The sequence below is a fragment of the Acartia tonsa genome, chromosome 9 (assembly GCF_053477335.1).
Source record: "Acartia tonsa isolate MP-2025a chromosome 9, ASM5347733v1, whole genome shotgun sequence".
NCBI classification, from domain to species: Eukaryota; Metazoa; Arthropoda; class Copepoda; order Calanoida; family Acartiidae; genus Acartia; species Acartia tonsa.
Genome location: NC_137268.1, coordinates 32,782,358 through 32,799,747, shown reverse-complemented (window position 1 = coordinate 32,799,747; position 17,390 = coordinate 32,782,358). Strand labels below are relative to the sequence as shown.

Here is a 17,390-nt window from a genome sequence, read left to right as displayed (position 1 = left end):
GTATTATCGATAATCCTTGATAAAGGTCGTCATATCAATATGCTATATTAGTGTTTCTTCTCTAATGACCCCTCTATGGGGATAGAGCTCACAAATCCTATTTTTTATGACATTGCAAATAAAGTAAAAAATTACTGATTTGTTATGACATCCCCTCTACTTACAATCATTAGAGGAAGCGCGGTTATACCGCAGTTTGATCTATGGCACAACCCTGTTAAGGTCCATTAAGTCCATTTGTTTCCCTCTTCAATTATTTAATTAAGAGGATGCGCAGTTTTCTGCAGTTCGGCAAAAAATATTATATATTCCGGACGGTAACGTCCGAGGGTCCGAAGATTGAATTTAATACGTTCATACACGAAACCGGACATTTTCTCTCTCCGTTTTTCGTGACGGGAGAGAGGATTATTATACCCCTAGGGGAAGGCATCATATTCTCCCTTTGGGAAGGCAATTTACTTTACGTTCCCCCCACACCTTGGCACAAAGGGGACGGGGGAAAAATACACTCGAGGAGACGGAGTGAGCGCCCACGGACTTACATATACACACGCACACATATACTCTACGGACAGACGTACATCACAGAGGGTCGGTTTACTGATTACATATCCGCGGGAAAGCACAGAGCTAGGGTTGTGAATTAAGGCCACGGGACACTCAACAGAAGAGAAGGGGGGAACACACACATACTCTCGCACGGACACTCACACACACACACATACACACACACACACCCACTTACATACATCTCTCGGACTCGCTTAGTCATACATTTGAAGAACTAGTGAACGCATAACTGCTCTACAAGCGATATGGCCTTTCGGCGACAATTAAATCGCGAATTCCAGTTTTATGTAATTAAGTTAATATGTTATAGTAAAGGATATGACTATTCCTTTATAACGTTTGTTATGACGTCCTATTTTTGTCATGTTTATTTAGATTATATCCAGTGCATGTGATAAAACGATTTCAGCCAGAATATTCGGCGGTTTTTTATAATGGAAACGTTTTTTATTTGATTTTTGAGTTTTAGACGAGATTTTTTGTTTTCCCAGGTGGTCGGTTCGAGCATCAAGACCCCCCCCCACAGAGGACTGTCACAATTTTTCGGGGTGGTACTTCGAAAAGATTAAGGATCATAGGACCACCAGAAAACAATAAATCTTGTCATACTTGGGTTGAATTAAAATGTTAGTGAAATAATCCTCTGCTTTAATTCATCCCTGTTTAAATCATTTCATATGCAACTTGGAAAACTTCTTTCTAAATACGTAGTATTATCGATAATCCTTGATAAAGGTCGTCATATCAATATGCTATATTAGTGTTTCTTCTCTAATGACCCCTCTATGGGGATAGAGCTCACAAATCCTATTTTTTATGACATTGCAAATAAAGTAAAAAATTACTGATTTGTTATGACATCCCCTCTACTTACAATCATTAGAGGAAGCGCGGTTATACCGCAGTTTGATCTATGGCACAACCCTGTTAAGGTCCATTAAGTCCATTTGTTTCCCTCTTCAATTATTTAATTAAGAGGATGCGCAGTTTTCTGCAGTTCGGCAAAAAATATTATATATTCCGGACGGTAACGTCCGAGGGTCCGAAGATTGAATTTAATACGTTCATACACGAAACCGGACATTTTCTCTCTCCGTTTTTCGTGACGGGAGAGAGGATTATTATACCCCTAGGGGAAGGCATCATATTCTCCCTTTGGGAAGGCAATTTACTTTACGTTCCCCCCACACCTTGGCACAAAGGGGACGGGGGGAAAATACACTCGAGGAGACGGAGTGAGCGCCCACGGACTTACATATACACACGCACACATATACTCTACGGACAGACGTACATCACAGAGGGTCGGTTTACTGATTACATATCCGCGGGAAAGCACAGAGCTAGGGTTGTGAATTAAGGCCACGGGACACTCAACAGAAGAGAAGGGGGGAACACACACATACTCTCGCACGGACACTCACACACACACACATACACACACACACACCCACTTACATACATCTCTCGGACTCGCTTAGTCATACATTTGAAGAACTAGTGAACGTATAACTGCTCTACAAGCGATATGGCCTTTCGGCGACAATTAAATCGCGAATTCCAGTTTTATGTAATTAAGTTAATATGTTATAGTAAAGGATATGACTATTCCTTTATAACGTTTGTTATGACGTCCTATTTTTGTCATGTTTATTTAGATTATATCCAGTGCATGTGATAAAACGATTTCAGCCAGAATATTCGGCGGTTTTTTATAATGGAAACGTTTTTTATTTGCCTTCCCACCCTCCCTACTAGCTACATAATTTCTTCTTTGTTATTTTTAAGCCTTTTTCCACGCTTGGTTTAAATTACGTCAAGTTATAATATCATACCACGTGGTAATATTTCCGTCGAATTTACGCGGCTTTTTATTCCGCACGTTTTCTAAATAAAACGTTTGCAAATTACGTCGAACCATCATTTTATTCTTTTTTATTTATATATTAAACAACTAAAATTAAGATTTATTTATGCTATAGGTTTACAAATGTTTTTTCGAACATATTGGAATTTTCCACGTGCTTTTTTATTCGGAACGCAGTCAAGAAAGAATGCCGCGTTTTCGAATTAAAAAATTTTTTCCCCAGCTATCGGGGCTTAATATACATACTTAGTAACATAATCGCCCCTTCAGAGGCGCTCACACATTCGCCCACGATTTCTTTTGGCTAACAGCACTATATAAAGAATTCTTTACTTTACTTTTGTTGGCATGTTTTTAGCCAGTATTCCAACAGATGTAGTTGTTTATTCAATACAATTATTCTTTTTTACGCTCAGCGCCTTTTTTACGTCATTCGCCTTGTTTATATGTCTTTTATTTCAGAATTGATTCATACTTTCGGATTGTAATCGACTATGGCTGATCCCGAACTGCCTGCCAACTTTTTGGATCAAGGAGAGACAGAGAATGACGACGTAGCAGATGCCGCTCTGAATACTCTTCGCAATATGGGTAAAATACTTTTCTTATTTTATCTTACAGCCAAGGATTTATGGCTCAGCTTGTCTAAAAAATCCTTTAATTATTGCCAGTTTTCTTTTTTCGATTTCTGGTATGTTATTTCTGTTAACACGACTTTTACTGTAAATGCCTCAATGCTGCTATTTTTAGTCGGAGTTATTTTTCCAATTTTTAAAAGAATTTAAAGATTTTTTACATACGCCCTTTAATCTTCATCTATTTTCTATTGGGCCGTCTCATTTTCTTATTGCACGACCGCGCTAGCTTTACAGAATTTACATAAGTTTTTGCTACGGCCACGTGTATACACGATATTTGAAGCCATTTTATATAGAACTCTTTATTTTAGTTCTTTTTACGTCGTTAAAATCATAGATAGTTTTTTATAATATATTATATACGCCCCTATGAGCAAGCTTTTATTTGTCGGCGGCGCCAGCTCTTTAATGTTCTGTTTTTTATTTTTTCAAACAGATATTTTACGGTTTACAGTTTTATTCACCCTTTTTTCGGCGGCACAGCCAGTCAATCCGGCTAGGTTTTCAAACCCTCAGGGTGAGATGTTACACACGTTTCTCCTTTGCAAGGTTTAAGATATTTTTAATTTGCAGTAGGTTAAGAAATATTTTTCCCTGTCTTCTGGATATATATGATTTCTCTAATCTATTTATATTTCTTTTTAGTGATTCCCGCCAATATCAATGATCCGACGGGGAACGGCGGTAATAACGGCACGGTTACGACTCAGAATCCTTCTGACACCCCCCCAGCCAATCCACGCAAATCAAGATCCCCGGAAGAAACTCCTCCAAAGAAAAGATCTAGGCGTGAGTCAGAATCATCTAGGCGTTCACATAAATCCAATGCTTCCAAGAAGCCCAAAGCCAACGGGGAAAAGCCGTCAGCCGCATCTGCTCCAGACGAGGACAAGATTCAGATGCTACAGGCACAAATGGATTCTATCCAAGAATTGATACAGAAAATGGCTGCATCTACTTCTAAACGGAAAGCCGAGGAACAAGCTTATGTACCCAACAAGAAAAGGAGACAAGAATTTATCCCTCCCGAATCTGAGGATGACTCTGAGAAAGATGTCGAGTCTTCGGACGAGACAATTGACTGGGGCGGCGCCGCCCAGCCGACATCTCTGCGGAAAGAGACGGCGGCCCCCGCGTCCAAGATGGCCACCAAGCCCTGGCTGAGGGATGCATCCGATTCAGAAGAGGACACCCAGGACTATTTTAATCGCCGGCCACAGTTCGAACCTGGCACAAAGGCTAGATCCAATCAAATCCACCCACAGTACAACGCCAGATATGATCCAGCATACGTGATGATGGGTTGTCCCCGCATGCGAAATATTCAAGGTTCGCTGGTGAAATATCGTGCCCCGGATTTTTGCACCATTTCTTACCAGGGAAAATATGTTTGTATAAAATATTTCTTTTCGGATTTTTATTTCCTTTCTTACTCCTACACTAATTTTTTATAATTATAATACTATAGGGCAGCCTCTTTCTTTCGTGGTCGGCCCCTTTGCTCCCTACAAATCCTATTTTAGGTAAAGGCTTTTACATAGGTACGATTTTAAATAATTCTTCTTCACATCTCATACATGTGAGATTCGCGTCGGTTTCAATTTCTTGTTAACGAAAGTTTATGTACTTTATTTCACAGGCGTTTATATTTAACTTATTCCGTTTTTACCTAACGCCTAAGCCTTTTTTATGTTATTGTATATAAGACATATTTTATCGCTGCAGGGGCTTCAACAGGAAAGGATTAGTAAATACGGGATGTATCACAATTTACCCGTTGCAGGCCGGAGTGAATTAGTGTTTCTGCAATCCTGTCTCGTCGAGTCTTTGAATATTGAGCAAGCCTTACAAGAAAATGCTCGACGCCTATATTCTCTGATGGCCCCTGTCAAAATGAGGCCTGAAATTCATTCAGCTCTCGATGATTCCTTAAACGCGATAGATGCTCTGCGCAAGCTACAACGAAACATGAACATCATGTTCCAGCCAAACGCAAGATTCTCTACGGCAACACAATTTGCAAGCCAAGCTGGTTTTGGAGGAATGCAAATGAACAGCAAAGAGATTAAGCTTTGGGAGTCACTCTGCAAGGTATCTTAAATTTTTTATCTTTGCCCGCAGACCATAGGTCACGTCACGCAAAAAATTTTTTTTCCTCAAACAAGAAATATCTTTTGCCTGACAATTAATTTTGTTCGGTTAAATTTAATATTTTTCATTTCTGATTTTTCGCGCCCTGGGCCACGCGTCCGTTTATCTTTTTAGTACGGCTACAATAATTTTTTACTTTCTATTAGCTAAGCCTTTTCATTTTTCGCTTTATATTAGCTAAGCCTTTTCTTTCAAGCATCCGGATCAATTTCCAAACTAGATAGTCGCGTAAAAACTCATGCCTATTATTTTTTCCTACAATGTCTTTTTTCGTCAACACAGGAATTACGATTATGTCACACTCTCTTCTTTCTTTTCCTCTCTTTTTATATTCTTCTTTGGCGGCGATTATATGCATTTAACGCTATTATTTACACTTACAGGAGTCAAAAGAGAGGGAAGAAGAAGAGAAAAGAAGCAAACAGTCTACCAGTCACTCCAACTTCAAAGGCAAAGGCAACGGTAAACGTCAATACAAGAAGTTCTATTGTGACTATTGTCAAGAAACTTCGCATACTATCGAGAGGTGCCGCCACAGAATAAAGGAGGAGCGTGCCGCCAAGCCCCGGTCGGATAAAAAATGACTAGTTCAGCCTTCCGAACAAATTTCTAAGCCTTCAACCTCATTTTCCGCTACAAACCAAAACAAAATCTCTCCTCCCGCTCACGCTGATTTTCGCCAAGAAATCTCTGCTATTTTACAAATTCAGCCTGCAACAAACAATTTTGAAAATAAAACTTTATCCGAACCACCATTTAAACCGTTGGCCACCCCACCAAGTACTTCCTTCTCTCACTCGGTCAAAGCCGAAAAAAGACTTCAGTCCAGTTCACTTCTTGCCCAGACACAGAAACCGTCTACTATTTCGGACCCCGATCAGGTTCTCCCTAGTTCTGCTACCACTTCTACAGCGCCCGACGTCATTCAAGACCATTCCGATCAAGATTTCGAGGATTTCATAGACGCGAAAATTAAAGAAATCACAGACAAAGGTTTTTCCCCTCTTCCCAGGGGCATCGGCCAGCCTCAAGCCGTCGAATTTTACAAAACCATTTTGTCGGCCAACAATGAAGTCCTCTCCATCCTAGAACACGGCTACATGCCCCGATGGAAACATTCTCCACCACCTCCATCGTCCATGGCCAACAATAAGTCAGCAGCGTCCGAAATGCCTTTCGTCAGGGACACTGTGCAGGAATGGCTAGAGAAAGGATATGTGATGAAACTATCCGAACCTGCCACAGTCAACGCTCCCTTATCTGTTGCCTCGAAGTATGACGTTATGACAGGTACTTTTTTAGTACAGATTAATCCTATATTTCCGCCCGTACTGTTTTTCTTAGCAAGACTATAGCTTTAGTAAGCATAAATAATTTTTTCCTCTAATTCGGTTTTTATTATCCGAACAAATAATAGCTATTTTCACAATTACAACTACCTTTTTCCGGCTCCGTCTAAATTTCATTCTTTTAAGCGCCTTTATTGCTATCCGACATCGTTTGACGCTCCTTAACTTCCATCTGTAGGGTTGTTTTTACAGTTGTTCCAGGTTTCACAACTTTCGTTATATCCTTATTTAATTTTACAGGCCAACACAAGAAACGACTCTGCATAGATCTAAGCAGGAGCACAAACTTGTATGTGGAAACAAAATCGTGTCCTCTCAGCGACCTGTCGACATTTTTACCCAGGTGCGTTACAAATTTTTTCGGGCAACCGGGTATTTTACACAGCTGTTTTCTTATATAAGGCCTAGTCCGGTCGACGTCACTCGCAATCTTTTGTATTCGTTTACCCATTTTTTTTTTTTTTAACTCGAATATTCGTACAGACATGTCGTGCGTTGCAATGAACCTGTTCCTCATGATTTTCAGTTTATATTTGTTTAGGATCGAGAGGGGCAGTTTCATTGCAACGCACGACATTAGAGCGATGTATCTCCACGTTTCCTTACATAGGGAAGCGTGGAGATACTTCGGTTTTTCAATCACCAATGTTGCCGGCATCGTCGAGCATTACTGTTTCATTGTAGTACCCTTTGGGTACTGCAATGCGACAACAATCATGGCCAGCTTGCTCCGACCTATCGAGATACATCTACACTCAGTGAGTGTGGATGTGTCTTGGTATGTCGACGACGGCGGCAACATCGGTGTGTCGATAAGACGTTGCTCGAAATACCTGCAATACACTTTTTTCGTGATGTCATGCAGTGCGTGGGAGATCGCCGAGGACAAGACAGTGCTACCTTCACAAAGAGTCAGATACCTAGGCTTTGTCATTGACACTCTCAGCATGAGAATTTGGGCACCTGCCCGCAAGATATCCAAGCTCTTATCCGATATCGACGACATTGTTTCAGCAGGACAATCCGGCACAGCTATTCCGTGTCGGCAAACAGCCAGCCTGCTTGGTACCAACGCCCACTTACTACAATCCCACGGAGAAATACTGAAAATTGTTTCCAGAGAGTCACAACACCAGCTGGGAAAAGTCGTCATTGCGTCAGGGTGGAACGCCGTTATGAATGTCTCCCCCAGAATGATCGAAGAATTGTCTTTGTGCAAGATTTACTTGAATTCGTATAACGGCAAACCTATCAGATACGAGTCCAAACACACCACCATCGTTAAACCTGCCCACAAGACCTATCTACTAGAGAACTGGGATCCTAACAACGATGCCAGAGAGCTCATAACCATGGTTAGCGACGCCAGCGACAAATCTGCATATATCTTTCAAGCAGACACTTTTCAAATTGTCGCGGAGTTTCCGTTCAACGACAACGAAGCGCAAGCGTCCTCGACTCTACGCGAGTTAAGTGCCATACACAAGCTGCTTACCGTCAACGAGGATTTTCTAAGAAACAACAAAGGACGTTTAATCCTATGGTTAACGGATTCCCAGTCCTTGTGCCATATCATGAGACGCGGGTCCAGAGTGCGCCAGCTCCAAGGAATGGTTTTAAAAATCTTTGAGCTCCAACACAAATGGGGTAAGATTCACATCTTTTTCTAGGCGCGCTCCCGTGTTCGTCTTTTTTAGCGTTTTTTACATTAATATATAAATAGGCTATTATTAAATTTAGATTCTTCTAAGTCAGACACAATATTCGAGTTTTCTCCTAGTTATATTTAACCCTATTTTTCAATATTATAATTATTTCTGTTTTTTCAGACGTACGGATTTTCTGCTTCTGGTCTGAACGGTCCGACGACAATCTATCTATCGCGGACATGGGCTCCAAGAAGTCTAACACCGACGAGTGGTCTCTGGACGATGCTTCTTATGCTCAAGTCCTGTCAAAATTTGGCCTGACACCGACGCTTGACGCCTTTGCGTCACAATGCAATACAAAGTGCGCTCGTTACTTTAGCAAGTTACCTGAAACTAATACAGCAGGCGTCAATTTCTTCAACCAGACAATCAACCTTAGTGATATTTTATATGTTTGTCCTCCTATTAGTTGTATTTCTAGAGCTTGGCGCGTGCTAACTAAAATCTCAGGTCTTACATCTATAATAGTTGTACCTTATTGGAGGTCACACGCTTTCTTTGCGGACTTTTTGGAGAAAGACCAGTTTAAGCCTTGTATAAAATCCCATTTTATTTTTGACGCTTCTTTTATTTCTAAGTCAGATTCATGTATGTTTAACGGATCCACTAAATTCGCCACTTTGGCCATGTTAATAATAGTGGATTAATATATTTCATAGGCTAGTAACGGAAAATCACGCTGGTTTGTTTCTGTGATACTTCAGCAATTTATATTTTATATTTTGCTACACAAAAGTTTTTTGTTTTATTCTTATTCTACGAGCTTCTTCTACGCGTGCTTAATTCCGTTATTCTCCTATGATTCTAATTTTTATTTGTGTTATTTTTATATTCACATACTATGCCAGTTACTGTACTGGACATTATTCTCGACAATACCAGTTTATTTATTTTTCATTGCCATACGGTTTTTTTCGAAAATCTCTAGTTATATACAGCTTTGCTGTCCATGGCCCCTTTTTTCGAGACTGATATTTTCTATATGCCAGTGTTATATCTCTGTTTAATGTTTATAAGAATATTATGTTTCTTAAAGTTTTATTTCGACCCAGCCGTTTCAGGCTGACATATATATACCCCGAGTTTTTCGACAGGCTCGTAATTTTCAACGATTCACTGCCATTTTTTTTTTTTTACTTCTAAAATATTAGTACTTCACTGGTTATAATTTCTAATTAGAATCATACGAATTTTTACATTATTTTTACTTGTCTTCCAAACGACCTTTATCGGTCAAATCTTTACGCTTCCGCACAGATTATTACTACGCATTTTCATCTCTTTTTAGCTATTATAACCATTATTTTTCTTTACTGAATTACGTAATTAATACTCGGTTTTATTTCCACGAATATTTCTTTTTCGTTTGGGTCTTTTTATTTTTCGTTATTTTTCATATATTCATATATATGCATTTAATTTTCTTTTTTCAGAAAATGGGTCTAGCCGCAAAAACTAAAAATGCACCCACTGATAAAGGCAGATATTCTCGGCTGCTCCAGAAAAAAGTCTCAGGTTCCAGCCACACACGAATTCCAAGCGCCTCGAAACCGGTCCGAACAATGACTGCTCTTCAAGAATTAGGCTTGGCCGGAAAGAAAGAATTACAAGCAAGGTACAGGCCGTTTTTTATTTTCGCTCTAACTTTTCGGCCAGTCATTTTTTATTATCGTTCGCCTTTACCGACAACATTAGACCATATGCACGTTATTGTCGTACTACAATTTTAGTTACAGCGTTTCTTACCATTTACTTAAAAAATTACAATCCCATAAGCGATCCTAGCTATTCACATTTTACAAAAACTGATTACATTCTACCTCCCATTCTGTTTTCAGGTTAGCCGGCGCCGCTAGGGCCGAAGGCACCAGAAAGAGCCACAACAGGATCATCAAGGATCTGACGTCGTTCATCGCAGAACAAGGCCTGGAACCACTCGATTTGGACGAAGCCGCCGTCATGAGTTTCCTAATGAAGGTATATCAGGACGAGAGACCCTTTGGGTACACGTCTGCCGTGAAGGGGGCCATATACGCCTATTTGGCAGCTATGGGACTGTCTGCAGAAATCTGGTCTCTCGCGACGGACCGCGTGTACCAGGGCGTCGTGCGCTTAGCCGCTTCGCGCAGGAAACGCCGCCCCCGCGTGCAACAGTTGCCAGGCTATATCATCAGAAGAATGATCGAATGGGTAATTCCCTGCTGGCCAAGAACCACGCAAGAACTGGACAGGATCCCTCTACGAAATTTTCGCACGGTAATACTTCTCCTGTTGCAGTTCTATACCCTCAGCCGTATAAGCGATGCGAGAAAGCTGAGGGCTTGTGACTTGAAATTAGTCAAACTGGACGGCACCCCTGCCATCGAAATCCTTTTCCGTTCGATGAAAAATGACCAACTCCACATTGGCAGCACGGCTCACATTGTCAAAGAAGGCGGCGCAGCTTGCCCTTATACATTATTCAAACTGTACTATGCCAGGACTGCTTATTATTTTCGAGATAATAAAATAGAGGATCTCAATTTTCTCTTCCCAAGATTAAGAATGGCTAAAATCACCCGGGTACTCATTCCCGACGGCCGACACGCTGTCTCTCAGAACACGTTAGTCACCAACATCAAAGCGTTGGCCAAGAAGATCGGCTTCTCCGGGGTTGTGTCCGGGAAGTCCGCCAAGATTGGCGGTACTTCCGCGGCCTTTGCCAGCGGATTGTCCGACGCGGACGTCCGCGACAAGGGCCGCTGGCGCAGCCTCGAGTCAGCCCAACACTACAGACGAGTCAGCGATTCTCACAAATTGAAGTTGGCCAAGGCTTTTTCTATTCAACGCAGCACAGTCATGGATACCCGCAACCCGAGAGTCTTTGATCCGGACACTTCGTGTTCGGTGACGATGAAGCTGCGGACGAAGATGTGTTACTCGACCAACGCCTTTTTCCAAATTTATAATCTTGTGTTTAATAATAGATTTGGTTAATCATGCAATATTTGTTTATTATTTCTGCTACTCTACAAGTTTTGTCGATGATATTACAATACTTTGAACAGGGATGTATTAAGTATGGGATTCTTTCCTACATTTCTGGTACTTCGAAAAGATTAAGGATCATAGGACCACCAGAAAACAATAAATCTTGTCATACTTGGGTTGAATTAAAATGTTAGTGAAATAATCCTCTGCTTTAATTCATCCCTGTTTAAATCATTTCATATGCAACTTGGAAAACTTCTTTCTAAATACGTAGTATTATCGATAATCCTTGATAAAGGTCGTCATATCAATATGCTATATTAGTGTTTCTTCTCTAATGACCCCTCTATGGGGATAGAGCTCACAAATCCTATTTTTTATGACATTGCAAATAAAGTAAAAAAATGCCTATAGTTGCAGCTGCAATCATCATCTATATATTATGGATGGATAAAAATATATTAAATTTGAATAAAACTAAGCAATGGTTCAAGTACAATTTGATAAATACAAAATATGTTGTAAATATTTGCAGGCTAGAATTACAAGTCTACCATCTTGAAATAAGATATCTTTATAATTAAAATTTAACACAGAGCATTTCATCTTTCTACGTGAAATTGTCAAATATTTTTTTGCAATTAAATTATGTTTTATTCTGCTTCCATTTGCATTTGTTACGTAAAAGTAATCAATCAGTAACTCCAATTTTTTAGTGTTTTAGAACAACGCCATAAATTGGAAATTTATGTGATATTTGTATGTACAGGGTGCGGCACATAAATCCGGACTTTTTTTAAACGGCCATAGCATCAAAACTACTTAACCAATCCGGACGTTTGACCCTAATATAAAAAGCTTAGATAATGACCTTTTAGCACAAAAAAAACTTTGGACGAAGATGGACGTGTGTTACAAGCTGGCCGCGCATATGTTCAACAAGGCAGATTCGAAATGCGCAGATGGTTTGATCTTGAATCTCGACTATGGCCCACTAAATCTGACCTCAGCCTATCTGTAGGTGAAATATGCATATAAAACTTGCTGGAGATACTGTTAGATACATAAGTAAGACACTAGAAAAGACTAGAGCTTGCTATCTGAAATGGCTTGGCCGTAGTACTCCAGCAAAGTGAAACGTGTCAGATTTTAAGATGTCAAAAATGGTGAAAAATTGTTAATATTTCTCGGTTTTCGATTTCATGGACCCATATGAAACTTTAAAACTCATTTTAGACTATGAATTGCGCTGACAATCCTAGCTGAATCGTCATGCCATTTTCAAAAAGGTAAAAACCGTCGTTGTAGCTTAACTGTGGTCCAAATGAAAGCCTCCGTGTCTAAGGGTAGCTTGAAAGTTGTGTTAATTTGGACCGTGCGGTTACTCACGTTTCTAAGGAAATGTGGCCTCCCAACAGCCTGATCTTAATTCAATGGACTTTTGGGCCTAAAGCTACTTTAAAGCATGGACCAATAGACGTGCCCATATCACAAAGACCTCCCTCATTGCCACTATCAAGGAGAACTTCGCCAGCTTGGACAGGTACATTTTGACCTGGGCCCGCCGGCGGTTGAGGAGGCGGGTAGAGGCGGCGAATGAGACTGGCGGCCATTTTTTAAAAATAATCTAATAGTCAAATACCTATTCTGCCTCTCAGTTTTTAAAATTTAATAAAATCTTTAAAATTGACGATTTTATGTTCATTTGTTGAAAAATTAAAAAAAGTCCGGATTTATGTGCCGCACCCTGTATTTTAAAATTTCTTAATCCAAACTTTTAAAACTGTGGTGCATTCTCAACTTTTTTAAAAGTGTAAGCTTGTCACGCCCAAAGCGAAATCAAACATTTCTTAGGACAAAATTTCCTGCAATCTTTAGGGTCCTTAAAGAATATGAGTAGTAGTTGTACGGTGCAGGGATCTAAAGGGATAAGACAATGGCCGATAAATTGATGTACATGACCAATGATAATACACCAATTTACCCCTTCTGTATACTAGTGAATGAAACATTTGAAAACTCAACCTTGTGAACCAACCAATAAAAATTATATTTCAGACCCTAAAGTTGTGACGCCCAACGAACCAGAAAACGGTATAAAAACTTTAGGGACTTGTGTAATAAACATCCTGTGTTTAGTGTATACTTTTATACTTATATTTTTATTACATGATGACAGCTTACCTTAGGACAATATTGACAATAGAAATCTTTGTCTGCTCTGACAATTGGTTCATTCAGCTCTGGAATTTCAGATAACTCCAGATCAGGATGTCTAAAACAAACAAACATTTTAATTAAGTTCTTGGTGCTTCCAGTCAAACCTATATCTTGACCCTGAGACCCCCCCCCCCCCCTCCCACCAATATGGTTTTTAAAATTATATTACTAGCCGATATCACTGTTGGGATCTTCTAAACTTTACTTAACCCAACCTAAATTACACTTAGGACCAAAAATTTATTTTTCCAAATGCAATATGCGGAAAACCACCGAGTTTTTTTTACTCGCGAATCATCTTTTTTATGTTGTCAGTATTTCTAATTTTTAATTCTGTTATTTCTAAGTTATTAATGAGAAACAATAGTTATTGATGATCAGAATTTTGCAATAGGGTTTATCTAAGATTATTTCAGGAATTTGTAATTATTCTTTAAAACTTTAATAAATAAATAGTTATTCTTTTAATAACAAGGATGACAACATTCATAAAAGCTAAGCCTAGCACATTAGACAGTCAAAATTAAAAAAAAAGATAAAAAATGAATGTATGGACTTACTGTTAATGATTATAAATTCACTTCGCTTTATATTCCCAACCTTATCTAACCTAACATATAATACGAACACACATAAAACTACCTACTGTATTAATTTCAAACTAAGTGGTGGATGAGGGGGCGAGGGAATATATGCTCAACTGAACCTTTAAACCCTTTAAAGGAAACCACCATGAATGCAGAAATAAAAAAGATTGAATCTTACCTTTTAGCCAGATGATTAACCAGCATGCCTCTTCGTTTAAATCCCAGCTTACACAGAGAACACTTGAATGGAAACCTGTGCCAATTCACGGCAGCATCCCTCTCCAATTCAGGACTGGTTGCGGCCACATTGGGAACTGTTGATTTGGTAGCAGTAATGTTGGAGTTTGCAGCAGTAGGTATACTTTTGGCCAATGGATTTTCTTCGCCCGCGGATTTTTTGACCTTAAGAATAAAACAGGATTTTTAAGTCGCACAAATATATTAAGACAGCTTAAACTGGCGGGAGTGGTGTGTGTAAGGAGGGGGGGGGGGGGGGGGTTGATGGCTTGTTATCTTTTTTTATATCAAACCAAAAACATAAAGGAACATGACCAAAAAAGATTAAACTGCAATTTTTAACACATCCCACTACAGTTCTTTATATACTCTTTTGGATTCTATGTGTTTTAGGGTTGGTTTACAAAAAGGGGACGCCCCTCCCCCCTTTCATTTTTCAGATAATTAATTCCCAATGCTAGTTAATGTTCTTGATTTTTCTTTATCTTTCATTTATGCACAGATGTTCTTATAAATGAACCTAAAAACGGATATCTATAACAGCCATAGGAAAGAAGCTAAAGGAAAGTCTAAACCTTGTTATAAACTCCATAAAAAGTCCTATTAATAAAATGTATTACAAGCACAGGAGCCGCCTTGGTTAGAAAACAAGCTTGAATTTTTGTGATTAATTACTTTTGGATATTGTCATCCTTATTTTCAACACAAATCCCGCAATAAAACATATATTCAGTGTGGCCACAACCAAAAAAATACTGATACTGAAGAAAAAAAAGGAAATACTGAAAATACTGAATCCTAAAACAAGAAAAAATACTGAAGAAAAAAAAGGAAATACTGAAAATACTGAATCCTATAATAAGAAAAAATACTGAAATACTGAACTAAAAAATACAAATACTGAATAAGTATTTTCTTTATATGATTCCTCATTTCAAAATTTCATATCATCATAGCTTTATTATTAGGGGGATATTTTAAAGATCTTTTAATTTTGCCTCTTAGATTTTCTTGCACCAATTAAGCAGAAAATGACTGATAAATATTTTAAATGATTACAAAACTTACCTAAATACTTTTTAGTTGAGTTAAGAGCCTAGACGTTCAATCTTTTTTTGGGGGGGAAGGGGAAAATTTTTTTAAGGGGGGGTAATTCGCTTTTGGCAAGGGGGTAAAATGGCGCGCGAAGCGCGCCGCAAATTTTTTTTACCCCCCCCTAAAAATTTTTTTTACCCCGGGGGTAAAATTTGTTTTTTTTTTGGGGGGGGGGGGTAATTACCCCCCATGAAATCTGTTGGCAGGGGTAAATTTTGTTTACCCCCCCCCCCAAATTTACCCCAGGGGAAAATTTTGGGGGGGGGGTAATTTAAAGGGATAGTTTCATGAAGTGCATTTATAAAAAAAATTGTGAACTGTAAGTTTTTTCTATTTTAAATAACGTAGTAGTGCATAATATAAAGTTATTGATTAAAATTTAAAGATTTGACCAGGGATTTTCCTTGAAAAATGAGTTTTTCATTTTTATTTTCAACTTCGTTGAATGTTATATATGGCGCAAACTTTTTTGTCATAAATACAACTTTAGATAGCATTTACTAGTTTATAGAACTTCAAACTTTTTATACAACAAAATACACATAACAACAAAGAATTACCAATAAAATATTTAGTATAGTACTTAGAGTAGTGATCTTTTTATATGTCCTAGTAGAATATATCAGGCATTGGATAGATATGATTGTGATAAAGAATTTTAACATTGACCTGACCGAACTTTTTTTTTGACAATATCTAAAAAAGTTAGTGATTTGTAACATAAATTACATGAAAATGGTTTTTATATATATATATATATATACATGTTGTATGGTTAGTTGATATTTCCGCGTGAGATAATGTGTATATCGTAAGTAAACCGGACGGTTTTCTTTATTTTTTTAAAAAGAATCTATAGAAAACCTGTCCTATAATGAACCGGATGTTATTTTTTATGTTTTTTAAGTAACTTGTCCCAAGGGGAACCCCTGTTCAATTTTTTTATAACTCTTGTGAAATATGTGGAAAAAGATTCTCTCATATTGGTGTTTTGACTATACATATTTGGAAAAAAATAGACCATTCTCATGTAATTTATGTGGCAAATCACTTTAACTTTTTTAGATATTGTCAAATAAAAAAAATTTGGTCTGGTCAATGTTAAAATTTTTTAACATATAATCATATCTATCCAATGCCTAATATATTGTACTAAGACATATAATAGTTCACTACTCTAAGTACCTTAACTCTTTAAATACACTTCATAGAACTATCCCTTTTATTAAATATTTAGTATTAAAAATTCGCGCGAAGCGCGCAAAATTTTTTTTAGTTAGAGATTTTTTATTTTAAATTTTTAAATTGTTTGGGGGGGTAAATACCCCCTCCTAAACCTACGGCACCCCCAAATTCGTTTGGGGGGGGGGGGTAATTGCCACTTTACCCCCCCCCCACCCCTTGGACGTCTATGGTTAAGAGCATGCTAAAAAACTTTACCTTCAATAACCATGCAAAGTACTTACCTTAGATTATTCATTCTATTAATAGACAAAAAAAAATATCTGAAAAAAATACTGTATAAAAGCATCTCAAATGTCTAAAAAATTTATATTTGAGATGAAATTGAAAAAAAAATGTATATTACCATAAAAAAAAGCAAAATTAATGTACAAAGTTATAGGGTAATTTAAAGGAAAGTAAAGTGAGGCGCGAAGCGCCGAAAAAAATCTGACATCAACTACTTGAAAAAACATCTTATTTATGCAAATTTTTTTTGGAATTTAAGAAATAATGAAAATACTGAATCATGAAAATTTCCAAAAACTGAAAAATACTGAATAAAATTTTCAAATACTGAATATTCAGTATTTACTGAAAATACTGAAGCCCCAATTTCCAAATACTGAAGAATACTGAAGATTTTCAGTATACTGAAGAATGTGGCCACGCTGTATATTAGCGTTTTTTAAGGCACACCAAAGTATATTGTGTATTATATTTATGTACATCTAGAATAAGGTTAATCATATACGTAATAATATTCAGAATTG

General features: G+C 38.1%; 3 protein-coding genes across 5 annotated transcripts in view; 2 read left to right on the top strand and 1 right to left on the bottom strand.

Annotated features, from left to right (window-relative positions):
* Nucleotides 1–17,390, bottom strand: part of LOC145328801 (uncharacterized) — a 119,812-nt gene that overhangs the window by 24,956 nt on the left and 77,466 nt on the right. For all 3 annotated transcript variants that reach the window (XM_080172671.1, XM_080172673.1, XM_080172672.1), the window contains exons 52-53: nt 14,243–14,466; nt 13,442–13,532 (exon numbers count right to left, since the gene is read on the bottom strand). In XM_080172671.1, the coding sequence (XP_080028797.1) occupies nt 13,442–13,532; nt 14,243–14,466 (315 nt within the window). The remainder of the gene's footprint in view (nt 1–13,441; nt 13,533–14,242; nt 14,467–17,390) is intronic.
* On the top strand, nt 651–4,826 carry LOC145328347 (uncharacterized). The gene is made up of 3 exons (XM_080171976.1): nt 651–3,031; nt 3,724–4,407; nt 4,804–4,826. The coding sequence occupies exons 1-3, from the start codon at nt 2,935–2,937 to the stop codon at nt 4,824–4,826; spliced, it is 804 nt and encodes a 267-aa protein (XP_080028102.1). The 5' UTR covers nt 651–2,934.
* Nucleotides 4,923–5,935, top strand: LOC145328802 (uncharacterized). The gene is made up of 2 exons (XM_080172674.1): nt 4,923–5,169; nt 5,613–5,935. Exons 1-2 carry the CDS (start codon nt 4,957–4,959, stop codon nt 5,811–5,813), a joined length of 414 nt encoding a protein of 137 aa, XP_080028800.1. The 5' UTR covers nt 4,923–4,956; the 3' UTR covers nt 5,814–5,935.

Coding starts and splice junctions, on each gene's coding strand:
- LOC145328802 (XM_080172674.1), top strand. CDS start 4,957: ATGGCCCCTGTCAAAATGAGGCCTGAAATTCATTCAGCTCTCGATGAT. Junction 5,170..5,612: donor TTTGGGAGTCACTCTGCAAG/GTATCTTAAATT, acceptor TTACACTTACAG/GAGTCAAAAGAGAGGGAAGA.
- LOC145328347 (XM_080171976.1), top strand. CDS start 2,935: ATGGCTGATCCCGAACTGCCTGCCAACTTTTTGGATCAAGGAGAGACA. Junction 3,032..3,723: donor GAATACTCTTCGCAATATGG/GTAAAATACTTT, acceptor ATTTCTTTTTAG/TGATTCCCGCCAATATCAAT. Junction 4,408..4,803: donor CCGCATGCGAAATATTCAAG/GTTCGCTGGTGA, acceptor TTATCGCTGCAG/GGGCTTCAACAGGAAAGGAT.